The 20,036-nt window shown below is 43.0% G+C and overlaps 1 protein-coding gene across 6 annotated transcripts in view; it reads left to right on the forward strand.

Moving 5' to 3' along the window:
• Positions 1-20,036, forward strand: part of lrch1 (leucine-rich repeats and calponin homology (CH) domain containing 1) — a 133,244-nt gene extending 113,208 nt beyond the window's left edge. For 3 of the 6 annotated variants that reach the window (XR_013547907.1, XR_013547910.1, XR_013547909.1), the window contains 5 exons: positions 1,679-1,788; positions 2,529-2,666; positions 4,167-4,244; positions 11,152-11,405; positions 15,008-15,129. Coding sequence is in view for 2 of the 6 variants with exons in the window: in XM_078409347.1 (XP_078265473.1) it covers positions 1,679-1,788; positions 2,529-2,666; positions 4,167-4,244; positions 15,008-15,058; positions 18,968-19,030 (440 nt within the window). In the remaining 4 variants the exon portion in view is untranslated. The other 3 variants (XR_013547908.1, XM_078409347.1, XM_078409348.1) reach the window with 3 other exon arrangements.

The raw sequence follows: 20,036 nt of genomic DNA on the forward strand, positions 1-20,036 counted from the left end.
CACGGATGGAAGGAATCTCTTTGGCTATCTGATTCAGCATTTACTGGGTCTCACTAATATTGTTCTTCAAGGATATAGATAAGCAAATGTGTTTTCTCAACTCACTCACTTTCTCTACTTCCTCGGCAAAAATGAAAGGCAAATCAGTGAGAAATTTGTATTCTTGCTGGACCCTGCTCTTTCTACCTCCATGGTTTATAAAACTGATGGTTTTACTGGGAGTTCTGAGAGGAGGGGAGAGTGATGAATGCCACTGAGCTTGAACTATTGCCGCATGTAACAAACAGGGAATGATGGGATAGTGCACGAGTACTGTGAGGTACAGCTACAAGGAAAATCGTGCTTGCACCAGCATTACACCCGCGTGGACTCGGATAATAAAACATATTATACATAAATTACCCAAAACAGCAAAAAGAAATGGACTGTGCAGAACGAAAAACATTAGTGGAAATAAAGACAATTAGTTCATGGTAGTGCAATGGGTGGTCTTTAGTGTCTTTTTGCTAAGGAAAGATTAGGGTTGATCTACAGGATAGGTTCAAGAACCTGATGGTTGTTAGAAAGTAGGTGTTCCGAAACCTAGTGGTGTGACTTCAGGCTTCTGTACCTCCTACATGACGGTCGCAACAAGATGAGAGCATGGCCTGGATGGTGAGAATCCTTGAGGACAGATGCCACTTCCTTGAGGCAACACCTCATGTAAATGCTTTCAATGGTTTTGGAGGATCTACCTGTGATGGAGAGGACTGCCACTGGTTTCTGCAGCCTCTTGAGTTCCTGTGCATTGGAGTTATCATACCAGGCCACGATGTAGACAGTCAGCATACTTTCTTCTGTAGACACAAGAGATTGCAGATGCTGAAATCTTTCTGATGACGCTGGGAATGTTTTGGGTTGTGAGCCAAAACATCGTCAATCCATTCCCTCCACAGATGCTGCTGATTTACTCCAATACTTTGTTTTTTACTTTCTTCTGTCGAAGTATTATTAGTGTACTTGGTGACATGATGAATCACTTTAATCTTCTATGAAAGTAGAGAGCCTGTCTTCATGGGACAAGCATTAACCACATAAAGTATGGAATCATTTATCCGCAGCAGGAACTTCTGTGTAATTGTTTCAGCAATGTATTGTGGAATCAGTGGAAAGGTCATACATTTACTTAGCACCTTTCACAAGTTTGGAATCCCACAGTATGTTTCACAGATAATGATGTATGTTTGTATGGAAATGTAGCAAACAATCGGCATAGAACATAGTCCAACAAACAGGGATAGTAACCAAACAATCTGTTACAGAGATGTTGAAGAGTAAATATTGGTTCAGAATAGTGCCAGTAATCTTTTACATCCACTAAATGGAGCCTTGGTTTACACATCAACCTCCGTTAGACCTCCGTTTTGCCTAATGACTTTCAGGAGCTGAAAAGACATCTAGATGACTCTTTTTAAGGTGCTGTAAAAGGAGTGTTGTCCTAGATTTCATGCTAAGTTTCTGGACTGAACTTTGAATCCACAAACTTCACTCATAAATGGAAGTTTTACCCGTGACTAAACTGTTCCAAAGTTTCAATGAGGAAGAATATTTTACTGGGTTAGAGAGGCATTCCACTGATGGGAGGATTGTGACACAGTGTCATTCTAATCTGAAGATTTGCTTCTTCTGTTTTCAACAGCTTTCTTTCGGTCATTGCGGCATATTGACTCCATGGATCCTCAATTTACCATCCGTAGAAAAATGGAGCAGATGAGAGAGGAAAAGGAACATATAGAACAACTCCGGGGGGTGAGATGTTGATGCTACTGCATCTCTCCTTACTTTGCTTCGAGCTATAAAGCCATGAAGTGCAATCATACAAAGATTTTTGATCCATTTTCCCCATCAGTGATGTGACCCAATTTTGAAATATAAAATGTAGCCCAGCAGGTTTTTTCCATCAAAGATGTGTTTCAGATAATGTGCTTGAAATGCTATACTCAAGGTTACCAATCACCTAATTATTTTGGATGATCCATCCACATCATCACCTTGATGTGCCAGAGTGTTCAATCAGAGAGCCCTTGGTCTGGTCTTGGGTGAGACCAGATTAACATTGTGTCCTGAAAATACCACATAAGTATCTACTGTAATGGTCCTCTGGGCAAGATCTTTGATTGGGGCTAATCCAGTTCCTGTCCTATATTCTTCAATGTTCTACCTGGAATTGGAATTTTTGGAGATCGCTCGAACAAAATGAGCCTTTCATAATCTAGTGGGGCTGAGCCATTTGTGATTGCTGTTAACAGAAATTTAGCATAAGACTGCAGTCGGATTCTTCAGTCGTCCTGCCTTGGCTCTTGTAATCCCTTATTCTGATTCTTGAAAAATCTTTTGGGCAGCGTGTCCAAACAAGTAAAATATCATTTGGCCATGGTGAAATGATGTCAGGAACGAGTTTGTTGGAAATTAGTATAGGCCACATGAGTTCATCACACTAAAGTTGAGCCAGGTATTGCCTACAATTCTAACTGAATCTTGTTCAACAGAATATTGAAAACAGACTGAAAATTGATCTAGCACAAGAAATTGGAGCAGCCTTGATGGATGGTGTGGTTCTGTGTCACTTAGTCAATCACGTTCGGCCGAGATCTGTACTCAGTATACACGTTCCATCACCTGCAGTGGTAAGGCTTCTGTTTTTTTGAGGAACGGCCACTTGTTTTGGGATTAAAGTTGTTGTTTGCATCCAGTAAGATCATGGTGTGCGACAGGTATATTGTTTCTTATTAATGAACCCCTGTTGCTTAGTGAAGGATCAAACAACATGGAATTTGGGAATACCAAACTATTTCAAAAAATTGTTTTTGACCATTTTCTCTGTTAAAAGTTAATAGCACTCCGAGAAGGCAAATTTGATCATGGTCCAACTAATTGATCTTCTGTCAACCTGACCGACCTCTATTCAGCAATATTGGAATTACTGACGAAGCAAAGCACTCTGCCTCTGTCTACAACAGGCTACCAAATGCACAAGTCATCTCACTGCTTGAGCATCTTTTACCAACTATTTTCCAAGGATTGAAAAAAGCAGTGAAAAAGTGGACCAATTTGGTTCTTCCTCCTCTTGGACTTATGATTGGTTCTTTGCCATTAGTCAGCTCCAGCTTTGTTCAAGCAGCTCATGTGTCTGCCTCACAGCTGTAAACTGTATCATATGTACTTTGGAGAAAGAAATAAATCCAATTATAGTGGTTTGAGTCTCAACACTCTCCACAGCTAATATGTTACTTTAAAAGTGATAGCTTATTAATCTCCACAATAAAAGATGGTACAAACAGTAGATCAGATATATGGCCAGCTGGTGGTGGTTAAGGGGAGTCATTGAATATCTGCCTCTGGGAATTCTTCCAAGAAACCACCCATTCATCTGATCAATGAGACTGAGCCTTCATTTCATCGTGCATTCAGAAGACAGCATCTCAGATAGTGTTGGGCCCCTTTCGTGCTGCAGTATAGTGTCATCCTAGGGCGGCACGGTGGCGCAGCGGTAGAGTTGCTGCCTTACAGCGAATGCAGCGCCGGAGACTCGGGTTCGATCCTGACTACGGGTGCTGTACTGTACGGAGTTTGTACGTTCTCCCCGTGACCTGCGTGGGTTTTCTCCGAGATCTTCGGTTTCCTCCCACACTCCAAAGACGTACAGGTTTGTAGGTTCATTGGCTGGGCAAATGTAAAAAAAATTGTCTCTAGTGGGTGTGCGGGGATCGCTGGGCGGCGTGGACCCGGTGGGCCGAAGGGCCTGTTTCTGCACTGTATCGCTAAATCTAAAAAATCTAAATTAGATGTTCAATTCCTACTGGAGGATTGACAGGAAGACTTGGCAGTCTTTCAACTAACTGTGTGCCATGTGGCAGAGAGAATTTTCTGGGCAGAGAACAATTCAATGATGATACAATATCAAGCCACCCAAATGCAGAGATGATCACAATCTCAGCAGATCAGCATCTGCGTGATGCTTATCTGCTGAGATTGTGATCATCTCTGCATCTATGGCTCGATATTGTATCATCATTGAACTGTTGTGGTAAGCAGCAGTGACCCAAGGCGTCCACAATACATTGTACCATTTGAGCAATTCCTTTTGAAAATTGATTTTTTATAATGGTCATGAATTTGTCTTACAGCCTAAGCTAAGCATGGCAAAATGCAGGAGAAACGTGGAAAACTTCCTGGAAGCTTGCAGGAAAATGGGTGTACCCGAGGTAATTTCAATATTCAATTGTAAATCAGCACGCTTCCTAGGATGACCGATTGGGATGATGATTGGCACATGCTCAATAGTTTGGGAAAATAAACTTGAAAGAATGGCAGCTTCCAAAAAATAATTTAAGTGGAAACAAATTACCTCTTGGCCTTTTCATATTGTCAGCATGTTAAATAACAATACAATCAATTTAATTACGGGCTTCAAAGGCTTGTAAGTGACCTGGAGTAAGTGCCTGTTCTTCATTCCAAGTTCTGAGTTATTCCTGTATCTACTCTGAAGAGACCTTTGACTCTTCAGGGGTTTCATTTCATAAGTCATAAAACTGCTGTCACTGTAATGGTAACTACTGATCTGTGAGATTTGGTGAAAGAAAATTGCTGTGCAAACATGTTCCACATTACAATCAGGATTGGATGAAGCTGTTACTAAGTTGAGACGGGATACCGAATTTTGTAAGTGATCTCTTAACTAAATTTTCATTTTATTCATCTCATTATATTGTAAAGGAAATTGGGGATAAGGCGCAATTTAAGGTAAAAGATCACTACCTATCTCATGGAATGGTGAACAGACTGAAGGGACCAACCACTCCTGTTCCTATCTTGTCAGTTGAAAATCAATAAAATAATGGTCATAGAGTCATACAACATGGAAATAGGCCCTTCAGTCCAACTTGATAATATCGACCAAGGTGACCATCTACATTAGTTTGCCTGCGTTTGACTCGTATTCCTCAAAACCTTTCCTATCCATGTACATGTCCAAATGTCTTTTAAATGTTATTTTACCTACCTCTACTACTTCGTAAGGCAGTTCATTCTATACGTGTACCATCTTCTGCGTGAAAAGTTGCTCTTCAACTTCCCATTAAATCTTTCCCATCCCACCTTAAACCTATGCTCTCTAATTCTTGATTCCCCAACTATGGAGAAAGGACTGTGTGCATTCACCTATCTATACCCCTCTTGATTTTACACACCTATATAATGTCACTCCTCAATCTCCTAACCGCCAAGGAATAAAGTCCTAATCTGTCCAACTGCCACCTGGATTTCATGCCTCGTACTGCCAGAAACTTGGTTCAATCCTGACCTCTGATGCTGTCTGTGTGGAGTTTGCACGTTCTCTTTGTCACCACATCGGTTTCCTCCGGGTGCGTAGGCTTCCTCCCCCATTCCAAAGACATGCGGATTGTAGGTTAATTGGCCTCGGTAAATTGACGCTAGTCTATAGGAAGTGGATGCGAATGAGGGATGACATCGAACTAGTGTGAACTGGTGATGGATGGTCGGCATTGACTGGAAACCATGGGATATTCTTCGTAGATTTAGCTGCAGCTTCATTGTAAGGAGGCACGGTCCACAGAATTTATTCAATGGCTTTCTTGTCTAAAAGTGTCATCAAAATAAATCACTTCAAGTCAAATATGATTAAGATTTCAAAGAACTGGTAATTTCGTAGGTCGCCTAGTGTAAACATTTATTTTTTAATTTTTGGGAAGTATGTGCCTTCAGTAATGCTGATCAGTACTTCAGAAGGAGCTGGTGGACCGTAATCTTGATCCCCTGAAGTGGAACTAGTGCCAAACTGCAATTTGACAGCTTTTTTTTGTGACAGTGAAGTCGTATGAAAACATATTGCAGGATAAGTGGGATATCTAAAAGTGTCAGAGCCATACAGCATTGAAACAGGCGTTTCTGTTCAACTTGCCAATGCCAACCAAGATGCCCCATCTGCGTTATTCCCACCTGCCCATGTTTGGCCCATATTTCCGTAAGCCTTTCCTATCCGTTTCGCTGAAGACCCCTGAAATAGCTTCAATGCATTCAATGCGTGAAGCCCACGAAGGAGGAACCTTCAAGCAGAACATTTAGCAGAATACATCTGCAACAGACAGTGGAGTCTGATGCAGGTTAAGGAGAATGCTGCCCTCCCTCCCCTGGGTCTTAATATTCCACAAATACATTTATTTTCGCCAAACATGTAGCAATAAGATGCTGAGACCATTTAAATCACTGAGCTGCGGGAGATTCTACATCAGATTCAAATACTTTAAATCCTACTTCAACCCTTGCTAGAATTAATTGAATAAAGGACCACACTCGAGATCTACTTCCACAGTACACAAACTCACTATAAATCTGGAGTGCACTGTTGCTTCTGTACAAATTAGAACAGGTTAATAAGTAAAATCTACATATGATATGTGGCTGTTCATGGTGTTGAATAGCTTTATTTTTTTTAAGGATATCTATTAAAATACAGTCACCCTAGATGTCATAACTTCATTCCATGCAAAGTTGCACTTCCTGTCAATCCTTTAGTTACAAATGCCAAATCAAACTGTTAAGCATAATATTTATGGGATGCTCCCCATCCCTATGGTGATGGATAGTAGAAGTCTGTTTCCCTTATAATAATTCCTTGCATTGAAATTGTAGCAGAGCCACTGATTTTAAAATGGAAGCCATGAGGGCTGCAGTCTCATCTATTGTTGTGATGTGTTTATCACTGAAGTTGCTTTGTTTCCTGCCATTCGAATTTTCTTGGAAGACTATCAACAAATGAGCAAAACGCTTGGCCAGTCTAAAGGGCAACCAAATGCCAGCCATGTTGCGGTGGGATTAAAGCACATAATGGTAGCTTTTTCTTTCTCCAAAGATTCCTTACTCCTCGCTCAGTTGAACCAGTCCTTGCCATTCATGATCTGGAGCTAAGGTGCAGATTCATTTCCAAGACATATTTCCACTGATCATCCTGTGCCCTAGCTACTGAGTCCCCTGCACTTTTATCACTCCTCGAGTTCTATACTATTCACCCATTTTTTATTTCATAAACTCCAAATGCACAAAGTGCAGCTTCCCATAGAGATGCACTATAGAAAGCATCCTATTCGAATGCATCACAACTCGGTGTGTGTACTCCTCTGACACAACCCTAGTCATTTCCTTTCTCCCCTTCCCTGTCAGGCAGTAGACACAAAAGCTTGAAAGCATATAGCACCAGATTCAAGAACAACTTCTTCCTCGCTGTTATCAGATTTTTGATTGGACCTCATGTGTTAAAGATATATTCATGATCTCCCAATCTACCTTGTTGCAGCCCTTGCACTTTAATTAAGCTGCTCTTTCTCTGTAGCTGTAACACTATATTCTATACTCTGTTTCCTTTCTCTTTTTTCACCACCTGTGGTACTCAAGTATGGTTTGATTGCACTCGTCTGTGGGTTAATTTGCCTTTGGATAGCACGCAAAACAAAGTTTTTCACTATAACAGTGCATGTGGCAATAACGAAACTGATACAAATACCACGTTCATTTAGTATTAAATACCAATCCCATGGTATATTGAAACTTCATCCTTGCCCTGCCATCATAAATGGAAAATTCATAACCATTTTTACATTCCTCCCAGTCCACAATGTCTCCATAATATGGTAGAGGCTTGAAGCACCCTCTCCTGCCCACCATCTCTTGCTGTGTCAATTCTGTTTTCCCCCTGTCCTCTGGAAAGTACCATGGATATTTTTCCTACCAGAAAGCCACAGCATAAATTTATATGATTGAACTTTTCTCCTTTGAGGCCTTGCGTTGTATGGAAGTTGTTCCACAAAGAAAGCGAGGATACATCCGTGTCAATTTCCAGTGGGATTCGTTTTGAATTTCATGTCAGCAAGTCATTACTTTACCTATTGAATTGTTTCCATTTCCTATTCTTTGAGCAGATAAAAGTTATTAACTTTGGATAACTGTCTTCTTAGAAAAAGTTTGGCAATTCTTCAGAGTCCTGCTCAGAGTGGAAAAGATTGTTTAGATCGGAGATTGGCAAAGCTGCCTCATCCTGCTTTCTTCAGTCTATGTTTTCATGTCATTAGGGGGGATGGGGTTTGTAGGGTATAATTGAAAGAAATTTTAGTGGAACCCACAATCTGTGATTGTACCCCCACCCCTGGGCTGATCGTGTCTGGGTGCAGAGTTCATGACATCCTAGACTCCCGCAGCCCTCAACAACACCATGCGGAAGCCCCATGTCCAAACTACAGGAACAATGACAGCTGGCAGAGTCCTCCCATGTCTTTGCCAGCTGTAACCACACTTTAACAGTGTATGAATGTCTAACATTCAGAGACATTTACAGATAATGACAATTAAGGTCAACTATTTAAATAAATTTAAAGTATTTAACCATTAAAAAAGTTAACTAAATATACTTGGATGCTGCCTGTCCTGCTGAGTTACTCCAGCATTTTGTGTCTACCTCATGATTCATGGATTTGTTTATAACACAAACCAAATGCTAGAGCTAACTAAATATATATATTTTTTGATGAGCTAATGAACAGAGTTGTCCAATGGTGAGAACTTGCTCAATACTTTGTCTTGTACCATATGACATGAAGTGTAATGATTGTAACCAAGGGCACATGTTGACAGACTTGAGACTGTATTTACCCTTTATTCTCTCTTTCCAAATCAACACTGAAGGGAACAAGGGCTTTAATCCATTTCCCACATTCATTTCTCTCTGTTCTTCAATAGTGGAATAGGAGTAGATCAAGATGTCACTGAATCAGGTGCACTTCCAGCTTTAGCCAGAGCAGGTGTGGAACGGCTGACCTTCTCTAGGATGGTACAAGTAGACCATACAGTGGGGGGGGGGGGGGGTACTTGTACATTATGTGTGGCTGATGTGAAAGTATGACTTTAAAATGAGCCCATTCCCTCAGATGAATTGCAGTGCATCTCGTAAAAGGTTAGCAATTCTATCTAAACAGCCTGGTCTTCCACACGTTTGTTCAGTAGAAGCAAACTGAGCAACCTACCTAATAGTTCATAGCATCTTAACTATAAAAGGGTTGCATGTTGACAAGTTTTATCTCTGGGAGAATAAGAGTTAGTGGGATTATTCTGGAAAGGCTGAAGGTGCAGTTAAGGCTGGGAGGATGAGAATATTTAGAAGTGATGACGGAAGAGATAACCCAGGGATCAACTGTACCCCAGGCAAAGGAAGTTGTCAGCTGGTCATGGGCAGATGATCATTTGTTCTATTACCAAACACCTTGAATCACCCGTTGGGCCTGAACTTCACATTGTAAGGGATAATTCTATAAATTCTTTGGAATCTAATTTCTGCCTCAGACTGGGCTCACAAATCAGCAAGACCTTATATGTGTAATGTACAAATTATCTTAACACAGGGTTAATTTATCATCTTAAAACTCACTCCCAACCACTTGTAATTCTATGAATGTTTTAAAGACTGAGGCCCATGTTTGCACAGCCCAGGGATTGAATGGATTTAATGTGCATGAAGAAAGGAGTGCCTCAAAAATATGTTGTCTGAATCGCCCATCAGATGAGCAGTTTCTGCATTGGCTCCCCTTAGATGCTTCCATAGCAGATCCATAGTTGCTTCATCCATAGTTGCTTAGCTGCTTGGTTGTCCTTTCTCTGATGATTTAAGATAATGGCAGCCAGATCGTCTGTAAGTCACAATCTTTCTGGCTCCATATCCTTCTTAAATCTATGTAACAGTCTAGAAAGAACAAAGCACTACTTCCCTCCAGACCTCTTGGGTTTTCTCGTGTGGTGTTGAGAACAGTGTCCAGCGCATTGTGCTCAGTGGTCTATCTGGATTTGTGGAGAGCACCACTGCCCGGGAGCTCAGCTCCAGAGTCTGCCCTCTCAGCACATGTTTGCAAAATGGGACACATCAGCTCTACCAGATCGCAACACATTGATGTTGCTGCAAAATGGAATGGGTTTTGGCTTGATACCTTTATTTTGAAGAGTATGCGGCATCAAGTGACCCTTGATCCCATGAACTGTTAGCGACTGATCGAGCCTGATTCACTATAAACACATCAGGCTGTCAGTCTCATGGAGATACAAGAGGCTGCAGTAAAAAAACAAACTGCTGAAGGAACTCAGCGGGTCAGACAGCATCTGTGGGGGACTTTAGCAATTATCAATTATTTGGTCCATTTTCACAGCATGCTTTGGTTCCAGTTGCAGCCATTGCCAGCCCTCAGGAGCTGTCAAAGCCTGCACATTGCCCCCCCCCCTCCCCATTCCAGATGTGTTGCTCTCAAAATAGTGGCAGTTGTGGGCATGACTTGAAATCACTGTCATTGGAACAGTGACGGTGCAGGGAGACCCAGCAGCAGACTAACTGGTGTAGTGCTTGCTTCACAATCTCACAGATACATCTGTATGCAATTGTCCCAGCAGCAGTCTGTTTGATTTAGGACCCACAGGTAATTGACTGGATACAATTCCTGGTCCAGAGTGTGCTGCAAACACAACTGGGCGGACAAGGTAAAATAATACTTCCAATGCAAAAAAATGTAGAGATTCATTTAATTTATTTTGAGCACAAAATTACATCTAAACCACGGCCTTCCTTTATTTTTGAACCAAATCCCTGCCTGTGACTTGCTGGGTTCGGATGACATGTTGATGATTTCACTTCAATGCTTCACACCTGTGAGAATCAAGAGGTTTGGTTTATCAGTACCAGGACAATCGTAGAATTGGGATGTCTGATAAATGAGCCATCTTTAGACACATGAGCTTGTCACACGCTTCTCTCCTGCTTCTCTCCCAGCTTCCGTGTGTCTAAAGATTGAGATGGCACAGCAGCTTTAGAAATCCTCTCTGACCCACAGCCGCATTAACACCTTAAAAATAGCATCTATCTTGTTTTAATCTTAAACCTGCTTAGCAAGTGCATCCCATAGTTCTGGCTGCTTTCTTAGACAGTAGACATTGCAAGATAGCACGGTTATCCCATGCATGCTACTAATATGGCCTGTTGGTTCTTGTTCATTCGGTCTCTTGCTAAGTTCTGTATTTGTAATTTCATGCATTGTTCTTCTGCCCTGACTGCTGCCCCTCGGACAGGCTGACCTCTGCTCTCCGTACGACATCCTGCAGTCGGACGTCCACTCCATTCAAAGGACTGTTGCCGCACTGCTGACACACAGGGAGAAAGTCCAACAGCCAACACCAGCCTTTTTCACTTGGGATCTGTTTGGCTTTTGTGTATTCCACGCTTTCTTTTTAGTGCTGCTATATATTACTTACAACTGGAGCGTACTGATTTAGAACATTGCATGTGCATATATCCTCGCACCGTATTTATAATCCAATTGCAGGTATTTATTCTTTTTAATACCCACTGTCTGTTTCCGTTACAATAATTCTACAGTGCAGGTAAATGGGATTAGATGGGTCAGCATGAATATGATGGGCTGAAAGGCCTGGTTCTGTTCTCTGTGACTTTTTTCATGGAACACACAATGTCCTGTAACTTCCTGCATCACAGCAGGGTCTGTGGCTTTGTTCATGTGGTCCCAGTGCAAAGCAAAGGGGAGCAGTGAAGAAATTCTGGCGAAACATGTTTCGTTAGGAAAGATATTTATATCCTCATGTTCCAGTAACTTAACGATGTAATTGTCATTTGTACCCCAACTACGTGCCACTACCCTCTGCCTGGAAATATATTTACATAAACACGTGAGAATCAATTGCTCTGCAATTGGAAACTGTCCATCAGGATTATTGACTTTTAGCGCCATCCTGTGGTCAACCCTGGTCTCTGCCAAGGCCACCCTGGGAATAGGCTTTGGTGATGCTGAGGTGATTACCTCCTTTTTGTTGGCACGAGGCAATGCAGGGAAGATCTAAAATACCCTGGATCATTAAGTAAACAAGGAGACTAAAGCTGTGTGTGTACCAAGCCTGGGAGTGTGAGCAATGCGCAGTCTAGATTATTGCTGGTAAAACCCATGCATGGTGCAGAGTAACCCAGAATACAACTCAAGGATTCACTTCAGCTAGCCTGGGGTAGGCTTGGCAGGCCTATGAACAGTACACCACAGGAACAGGTCCTTTGGCCCACAATGTCTGTGCCGAACATGATGCCAAGGCAAACTCTTATCTTGCCTGCACATAATCCATATCTCTATTCCCTGTATATCCATACGCCTATCCAAAAGCCATTTGAATGCCACTTTTATATCTGCCTCTACCGCCCTGGATAGCAGGTTCCAGGCATCCACCACCTTATGCATGAAAAATCCTGCCTCACACATTGCCTTTAAATTTTGCTCTTCTCACGTTAAAACTATGCCCTCTAGTATTTGATATTAATATCCCGGGTTAAAGGTTCTGATTGTCTACCCTATCTAGGCCTCTCGTAATTTTATATATTTCTTTCAAATCTCCGACACTCCAGAGAAAACAGTGCAAGTTTGTCCAACCACTCCTTGTAGTTAATCTCTAATCCAGGTATCATTCTGGTAAATTTACTCTACTCCATTTCCAAACCCCCACATCCTCCTTGTATTGGGATGATCAAAACTGTAAGCAGTATTCGAAATGTGGCATAACCAAAGTTCTATAAAGCTGTATCATGATTTCCTGCCTCTTATACTCAATGTCTCTACCAATGAAGACAAGCATATATGCATTCTTTACAACTCTGTCTACTTGTGTTGCCACTTTCAGGGAGTTATGGACTTGGACCCTCAAATCCCTCTGTACATGAATGGTGTTAAAGGTTTTACCATTAATTGTATATTATCCCCTTACATCCAACCTCCCAAAGTACAACACCTCACACTTGCTCGGATTAAACTCCATCTGCTATTTCTCCACCAATTTCTGTAGCTGGTCTATATCCCATTGTAAACTTTGACAGCCCTTCACCCAATCCGTGAGGCTAGCATGGTTCATATCTTCTGCAAACTTAGTAACCAATCCATCTACAGTTAGGTTCATTTCGATATATATATATATATATATATATATATTTGACAAACAGCAGCGGTCCCACACAGATTCATGTGGGACTCCACTGGTCACAAACCTCCAGCCTGAATTTTGTCCTTCTGCCACAACCTCTTTTCTTATATCAGTAAACCAGTTCTGAATCCATACGACCAGGTCACTGTTAATTCTGTGCATCTTAATCTTTTGGGTCAGCCTGCCATGGGGACTTTATCAAATGCATTATTAAAATCCATGTAGACAACTGCCTTCCCCTCATCTACCTCCATCGCCACCTAAAAAAACCCTCTATCTGGAGTTAGTAAGACATGATCTGTCACAACAAACCCATGCTAACTGTCCCCAATTAATCCATTCTCTTCCAAATGGGAGTAAATTCTATCTTGAAGAATTCTCTCCTAGAGCTTTCCTTCCATGACGTGAGACTTGGGATGCACACCTGAATATTTTCTCTGAGCAGGCAGTGAACCCGGGCAATGTGTAAATGTGGTGGGGCACTTTCGGTTGGGATCAATAATATTGGTAGACACAAAAAGCTGGAGTAACTCAGCGGGACAGGCAGCATCTCTGGAGAGAAAGAATGGGTGACGTTTCGGGTCTAGACCCTTCAGACTGATTAGGGATAAGGGAAACGAGATATAGACGGTGATGTGGAGAGATAAAGAACAATGATATGCAGAGATATGCAAAAAAGTGACGATGATAAAGGAAAGAGGCCATTGTAAGCTGTTTGTAGGGTGAAAATGAGAAGCTAGTGCGACTTGGGTGGGGGAGGGATAGAGAGAGAGAGAGGGAAGGCCAGAGCTCAATATTCATACCACTGGGCTGCAAGCTGCCTAAGCAAAATATGAGATGCTGTTCCTCCAATTTGCGTTTAGCCTCACTCTGACAGTGGAGGAGACCGAGGACAGAAAAGTCTAGGAATGGGAAGGAGAATTAAATTGTCCAGCAACCGGGAGATCAGGTTGGTTCACGCGGGCTGAGCAAAGGTGTTCTGCGAAACGATTACCCAGTCTGCGTTTGGTCTCGCCGATGTACGAGTCCACAAATTGAACAACGGATACAGTAGATGAGGTTGGTGGAGGTGCAAGTGAACCTCTGCCTAACCTGAAAGGACTGTCGGGGTCCCTGAACAGAGTCGAGGGAGGAGGTATAGCGACAGGTTTTGCATTTTCTGCAGTTGCAGGGGAAGGTACCTGGGGAGGAGGTGGTTTGGGTGGGAAGGGATGGATTAACCAGGGAGTTGCGGAGGGAACGGTCTCTGCGGAAGGCTGAAAGGGGTGGTGATAGGAAAATGTGGCTAGTGGTGGGATCCCGTTGGAGGTGGCGGGAATTTTGGAGAATTATGTGTTGTAAGCAACGGCAGAAGGAGTGTAAGGTAAGGACTAGGGGGACTCTCTGTTGCGACTAGGGGGAAGGGGAGCAAGGGCGGAGCTGCAGGGTACCGAGGAGACACGAGTGAGTGCCTCATCTATGATAGGAGAGGGGAACCCCCGTTCCCTAAAGAATGAGGACATCTCGGATGTTCTGGTATGGAACAGACCTGATTCTGGAAAAAAACCAGCTCGGATTCCCTCTGATGCTTCAGTGTTTGATCTGTGAGACTATTCATGAACTGCTGGAAAGATATTTGGACACTGACTGAAGTTTAAGATTCTCCTGATTCACCTGCCATTGCTGGTGTGATTTCACTCATTGTCAATTACTTAGGGTGAGGTCCGTGATAAGTGTGTGTGTGTGTGGTTGGCGTGTGCGTGAGCTAAGAGGCGGGTGGGTCACCTGCTGACCTCTTAGCACTGATCCTGTTGGTGATATGTGAACAGCAGCAGTTCAGAAGCCAGAGGCCAGGTCAGCTTTCTCTTCCTGCCGCCCGCCACTCTGAGCTGAACTAAATTCTCCTTGCGCATCTGTGCCTGGGATGGTTCGTGCTAACCTTTCTGTTTTTTTGTGTGCTACCTTCCCTTAGGAGAAGCTATGTTTGCCCCATCACATATTGGAAGGAAAAGGGTTGCTGAAAGTAAGTATGACTGTTCAAGCACTGTTGGACTGGGCCGCGAGCAGACCCCCGTTGTTTCTGTGAAACCGAAGCCCCAGGGCTGCCACCTGCTTGCTGACCGCAGGCAGCTCAGCCTCAAGCCCAGGGCGAGGACATGACGTACGAAAGGCGGACACTTTTCCTCAGCTGACGTGTGGAGCCACTCGCAACATTTGTTTTAAAAGCATAACTAAAAACTACATATGTCACAGTATTTAATCAGTGCATTAACTTTGCAACTACGGATAGTTACAGCTTTTGCAGAAGTGAGGAAAGACCAAATTCCTAAGTATGTTTTAATATATTAAAGAAACACCCTTTTGTTGTGTTAATTTGTGTAGTTGCTATGATATAACAATGCTTTTGATTGTGAGGAAATTTAGAACTTGGTCATAAGTTATTTATATTATTTATTCAGAAGATGTTTTACCCATCCATCGAGATGAAGTTTGTAAATTTGAAAGACTTGCAGCTAAAACTGATTTTTAAAGATTGGAACAATTTTATTTTACTGTGGCAGTTTAGTCATTTTAGTTAACACTCGATTTCATCTGTTGAATAATCTTAACTTCCTGAAAGTGTGCTGGTGATTTGTATGTGAAATGATCTGGTAAGAGAGGACGACAGTCACTAACTCGTCTGACGCAGTGTCTGGAAGGCAGTCTGTGTGATGGTGTCTCAGGCTGCTGTCAGTACATTGACCAACCAAGGTTTAGTACAATCTAAACGGAATTGACCGACAGTTTGTCCACACTCGATTAGTTCCTCCGGGTGCTTCATTCCTTTGGCACATTCCTGATCATTCATCCCTGGTTCATTGAGACTGGTGAGTTGACTTACGTTTAGAAATAGAATCAGATTGATGTTTGACTTTCCTAAGGGATCTAGCAATTGGAGAGAGGAATTTAATGACACACTGCTCAGCTGAGTGACCTAAGGTAACTGAGTATCAGGAGCGGGGAGAGAGTCACGTTGTTTCCTGTGCAGGGAATTAGTGGAATGTTTCCTAATCCAATGTGCCTTTTGCTCTGATATTTGACCAGATGTAATACTCCAGAATCTCCAGTTTACATTAAAAGGCCATTTCATTCGATAGTATTATCGATATTAGAATTTTGTATCGTCAGAATACCAAAAACTCCGTCCAGATTAGCCCTGTCACAATGCCTGCGGTCTGGTGAGACGGTGAACCGAGTCTCTCTAACTTCCTACATTTAATCCATGACCTTGTGCTGCAACAATAAAACTCACGCTGACCACTGGCCTTCCTACTGCACTTGCTGGTGGTGGTGCATTATGTAAATATGCAACCAGTTATACTGAATTCAGTGTGAGCTGAAGGAAATGACTGAAATTTTATAAGCCAAACCCAAATGTTAGTTATTTTATATTGCCAATTTAGGGGACCACTTAAAATGTAAAAGTACTCAGGAATCGTACCCTGCCAAACGACGTTGAGTTGCAAGTTGTTTATGTGGTGGTCTTGGAGAGCGATTTCACATGAGGTGTGGTGAATGGGAAGCCTGGCCTCCCCGAACACTGCAGTTAACACGAATAAAGCTGTATCCGCGACTGCCACGCGATAGGTTTACTCACTGGAAGCAGATTGCACCTCAACACACAGACGAAAGACAGAGCTAACATTAAGAGCACGAAGGTGAAAGGGAGAGCTGTGCTCTCTGATGGTACCAGCTGCCAGGAATAGCGGCCGATTGGGATTGCTGCAAATGGGAAGGGACTGTGGGAACAGTGCATGTACCTGCTGAGCTACTAGGGCAGGTAGCTCATCTCTCCCAACTCAGCCGCTTGATGAGAGGGTCAGACGCAAAGCTCCACACACACCTAAGAACAATTGTATTGTCCTGCTCCTTTCGCAATCTGATCTTTTGTCCCAAATTGTTCTAATAAACATGCACATGAAGTAAATGCACCAAATATAGTCCACCACTTTTCTCTTCATATGTAACAATTGGATGGTTGCTTTATATTATTTTGAATGATGCACTAATCTGATTGATTTGCTGTCAACTACTTGTGGCGTGAAACCGGGAACTGACGGAACTGGAGCTCTTAGACCAGAACAGGGCTGGGGAGAGAGAGGCAGGAGGTCAGTGGGCTGACCATCTTCTCCTGAAAAACCTTCACAGGGGAGCGGTTTAATTGACGAGAATATTAAAAGATTCAACCGCCATGTTTATGTAGACAGAAAATTCACGAAATTCGTTGTAGAATAGTATTGGAATAGGATATCATAAAAGAAAGTATGATAGATAAAACTTAGGTATTTCGTCTCAGAGATTGTTTCTCGGGCGTCGCACTGACAGGTCCGTTATTCATGAGTGGTTTGGTGAAAGTGTTGGCAGGACAGCGAAGGGGGGTGACGGAGCTGTGAGGGGAGAGGTGGAGGCAGGGCCACGGGACCATCCATGCTGATAGGAATCCAAGGAAACGAGTGTAATTCCACCTCTACGTGTTATACCAGCTTGTTAGTGTGACGTGCGTTCATTCGTTTTTCGTATCGTCATTAGCAAGTAAAATGGCGGGCAGAGAGGGGTAAAGTGGGGTGCATTAATCAGAATTAACAATAGCCACGCAGGAGCCGAGGTTGCTGTGCAGGGGCTGAATCCTCGGCCTGGGCGCAGGGAGTGAGATGTCTGTGGAGATTGGCGGCAGCGGGTCATAATGTGGCTGTGGTGCTGCAGGTGGAGACTTGTCTGGGAACTCCCTCGAGAATTACAGGAACCTTCTTCCAATTATCCCCAGGCACAAGATTACTAAACCATTTCATGATCACAAATATAGGTAAACCGTAGTCTCAAGAGGTAGCTGCTTATGAAAAGCTATGTTTACATTTGAGAGGAAAGGTACCATCAGGCAGGAAGATCTGTCAGCAAAACACAGTAAATTGTTGGAGTAACTCAGCGGTCAGACAGCGTCTGTGGATGGGATAGAATGGACAGACAACGTTTCGGGTCGGGGCCGTCCCTCCGAAGACGACAATTGTCCCGGTGCGATACGCTGTCGGTCCATTTCCCTCCACAGATGCTGCCTGGCCCGCTGAGTTCATCCAGCTGCTAGTTTTTATTTGCTCAAGATTCCAGCATCTGCAGTTTCGTGTCTCCTGGAAGATCGGTTAGTTGTCTTGTCAGTATGACAAAGTGTATTCAAAAATGATGCTTTTCTTGAAAGGAACAAAGCAGAATGGGAGCATTGTTCAATCATTTGTTCAGTTTCACGCCCATGTGTGTTTTCTGTTCTCCTGAAATCACATCCAGATTACAAGACCTACCCTGAACAAGATTGTTTACTGTGGCTTTAGGAGGGTATAAACAAAACAGGAGACTACAAAGGAACTATGCACTTAATTGCACTTCTATTATCTTCGGTAATAGAAGGCAAAGGCGATCTTTGTTTAACAAATGCAAACTGTTTTGTACCAGAAGTAGAAAGTGTAGTCGAAGCACAATTGGTAGATGAGAGATGACTTGCATCTTTAAGGTGCAACGTGCTGTGGAAAAAATACAATTCACCGAGTGATGTATGTACGTATAATATAGACGACTTCGTGCTTTTTTAATTTACAGGTTTTGAGCATTTGCTGTTAAAATTACATTGTGTAATCTATCAGGTTTTTGTTCACGACTGGCTTTCAGCATGTAAAAAAATATATTGTTCTATCTTATTATTTTGTAAGTTTTAGTAAGTCATCGATTTTCGGGGAACCCAGTTCCACGCGTATGGCCAAAAGATCTTCCGATGTCTGTATATAGTTTGGGGAACGCATTTTGCATGTGCGGCCTTTGATGTTATCTCAGCCATTGTACATAGTGTATATTATGTGGAAATCACTTCTATCGTAACATAAATAATAAAGTCATGTTATTTGCACAGCCCGTGTCTTCTGCCTTCGTTCCAGCAGGAGCCAGTTTAACCTCATGCCGCTCTGCTTCTTGACACTTGTTTCTTCGTGAAATGAATTCCCCAAATAGTTGCCAATCATTGCAAAATCTGAACAAACCAAGCTTCAACAGAGCGCGAACCTGATCTATCCACCCCTCCACTGGCGCTTGCAGTGTGTAGCAGATCTGTAAAATACTCATCAGTGTATTGCCCAGCACCACAGCACTTTCTAAACCCGCCACCTCGGAGGGACAGGGGAACGGATTCCGAGGAACATCGGCTTCCCCTCTAAGAACAACAGAATTTTGTCATGAAAATATATTGTCGTCCCTTCAAGGCCGCTGTATCTAAATCCTGGAACTCCTCAACAGACCCTTAGGAGCGATGTCACCAGGCGGTGCAAGAAAGCAGAGGCCGACAGTCTGGGCCACTTTGCCCTGGCCACGCCTCCACGGGGACCACCCACCGGTATCATGTCCCAGCCGCCCTGGCCAACGCAGCGGCTGACCCGTCAGATGGACATGAACTGGCCTCTGTCCGGTGCACCGTACATCCGCCCGACCTTCCTCACGGAGAGTCTGCGGCTGTCACAGATTATCCGAAACAATTAGAACATTACAATAATTAGAAGTGAGTATCGACGTTGGGAGGTCATGTTGCAGTTATATATGACACATTTAGAGTATTGTGTTCAGTTCTGGGCGCCATGTGTTTTGGAAAGATGTCAAGTTGGAAAGGGTGCTAGAGGGAGAAGTTGGGCAGGCTTGGACTTTATTCCTTGGAGCCAGTAGGACGAGGGGTGATCTGATAGAAGGGTCTGAAGAAGGGTCTCGACCCGAAACGTCACCCATTCCTTCTCTCCCGAGATGCTGCCTGACCTGCTGAGTTACTCCAGCATTTTGTGAATAAAGTGATCTGATAGAGGTGTAAATCGTGAGACCAATAGAACGATGGACACAGTCTCTTGCCCAAAGTAAGGGAATCGAGAACCAGAAGATGTAGCTTTAAGGTGAAGGGGGCATGATTTAATAAGAATCTGAGGGGTAACTTTTTCACACAA

This window comes from Rhinoraja longicauda, chromosome 12 (genome assembly GCF_053455715.1).
Source record: "Rhinoraja longicauda isolate Sanriku21f chromosome 12, sRhiLon1.1, whole genome shotgun sequence".
NCBI lineage: Eukaryota > Metazoa > Chordata > Chondrichthyes > Rajiformes > Arhynchobatidae > Rhinoraja > Rhinoraja longicauda.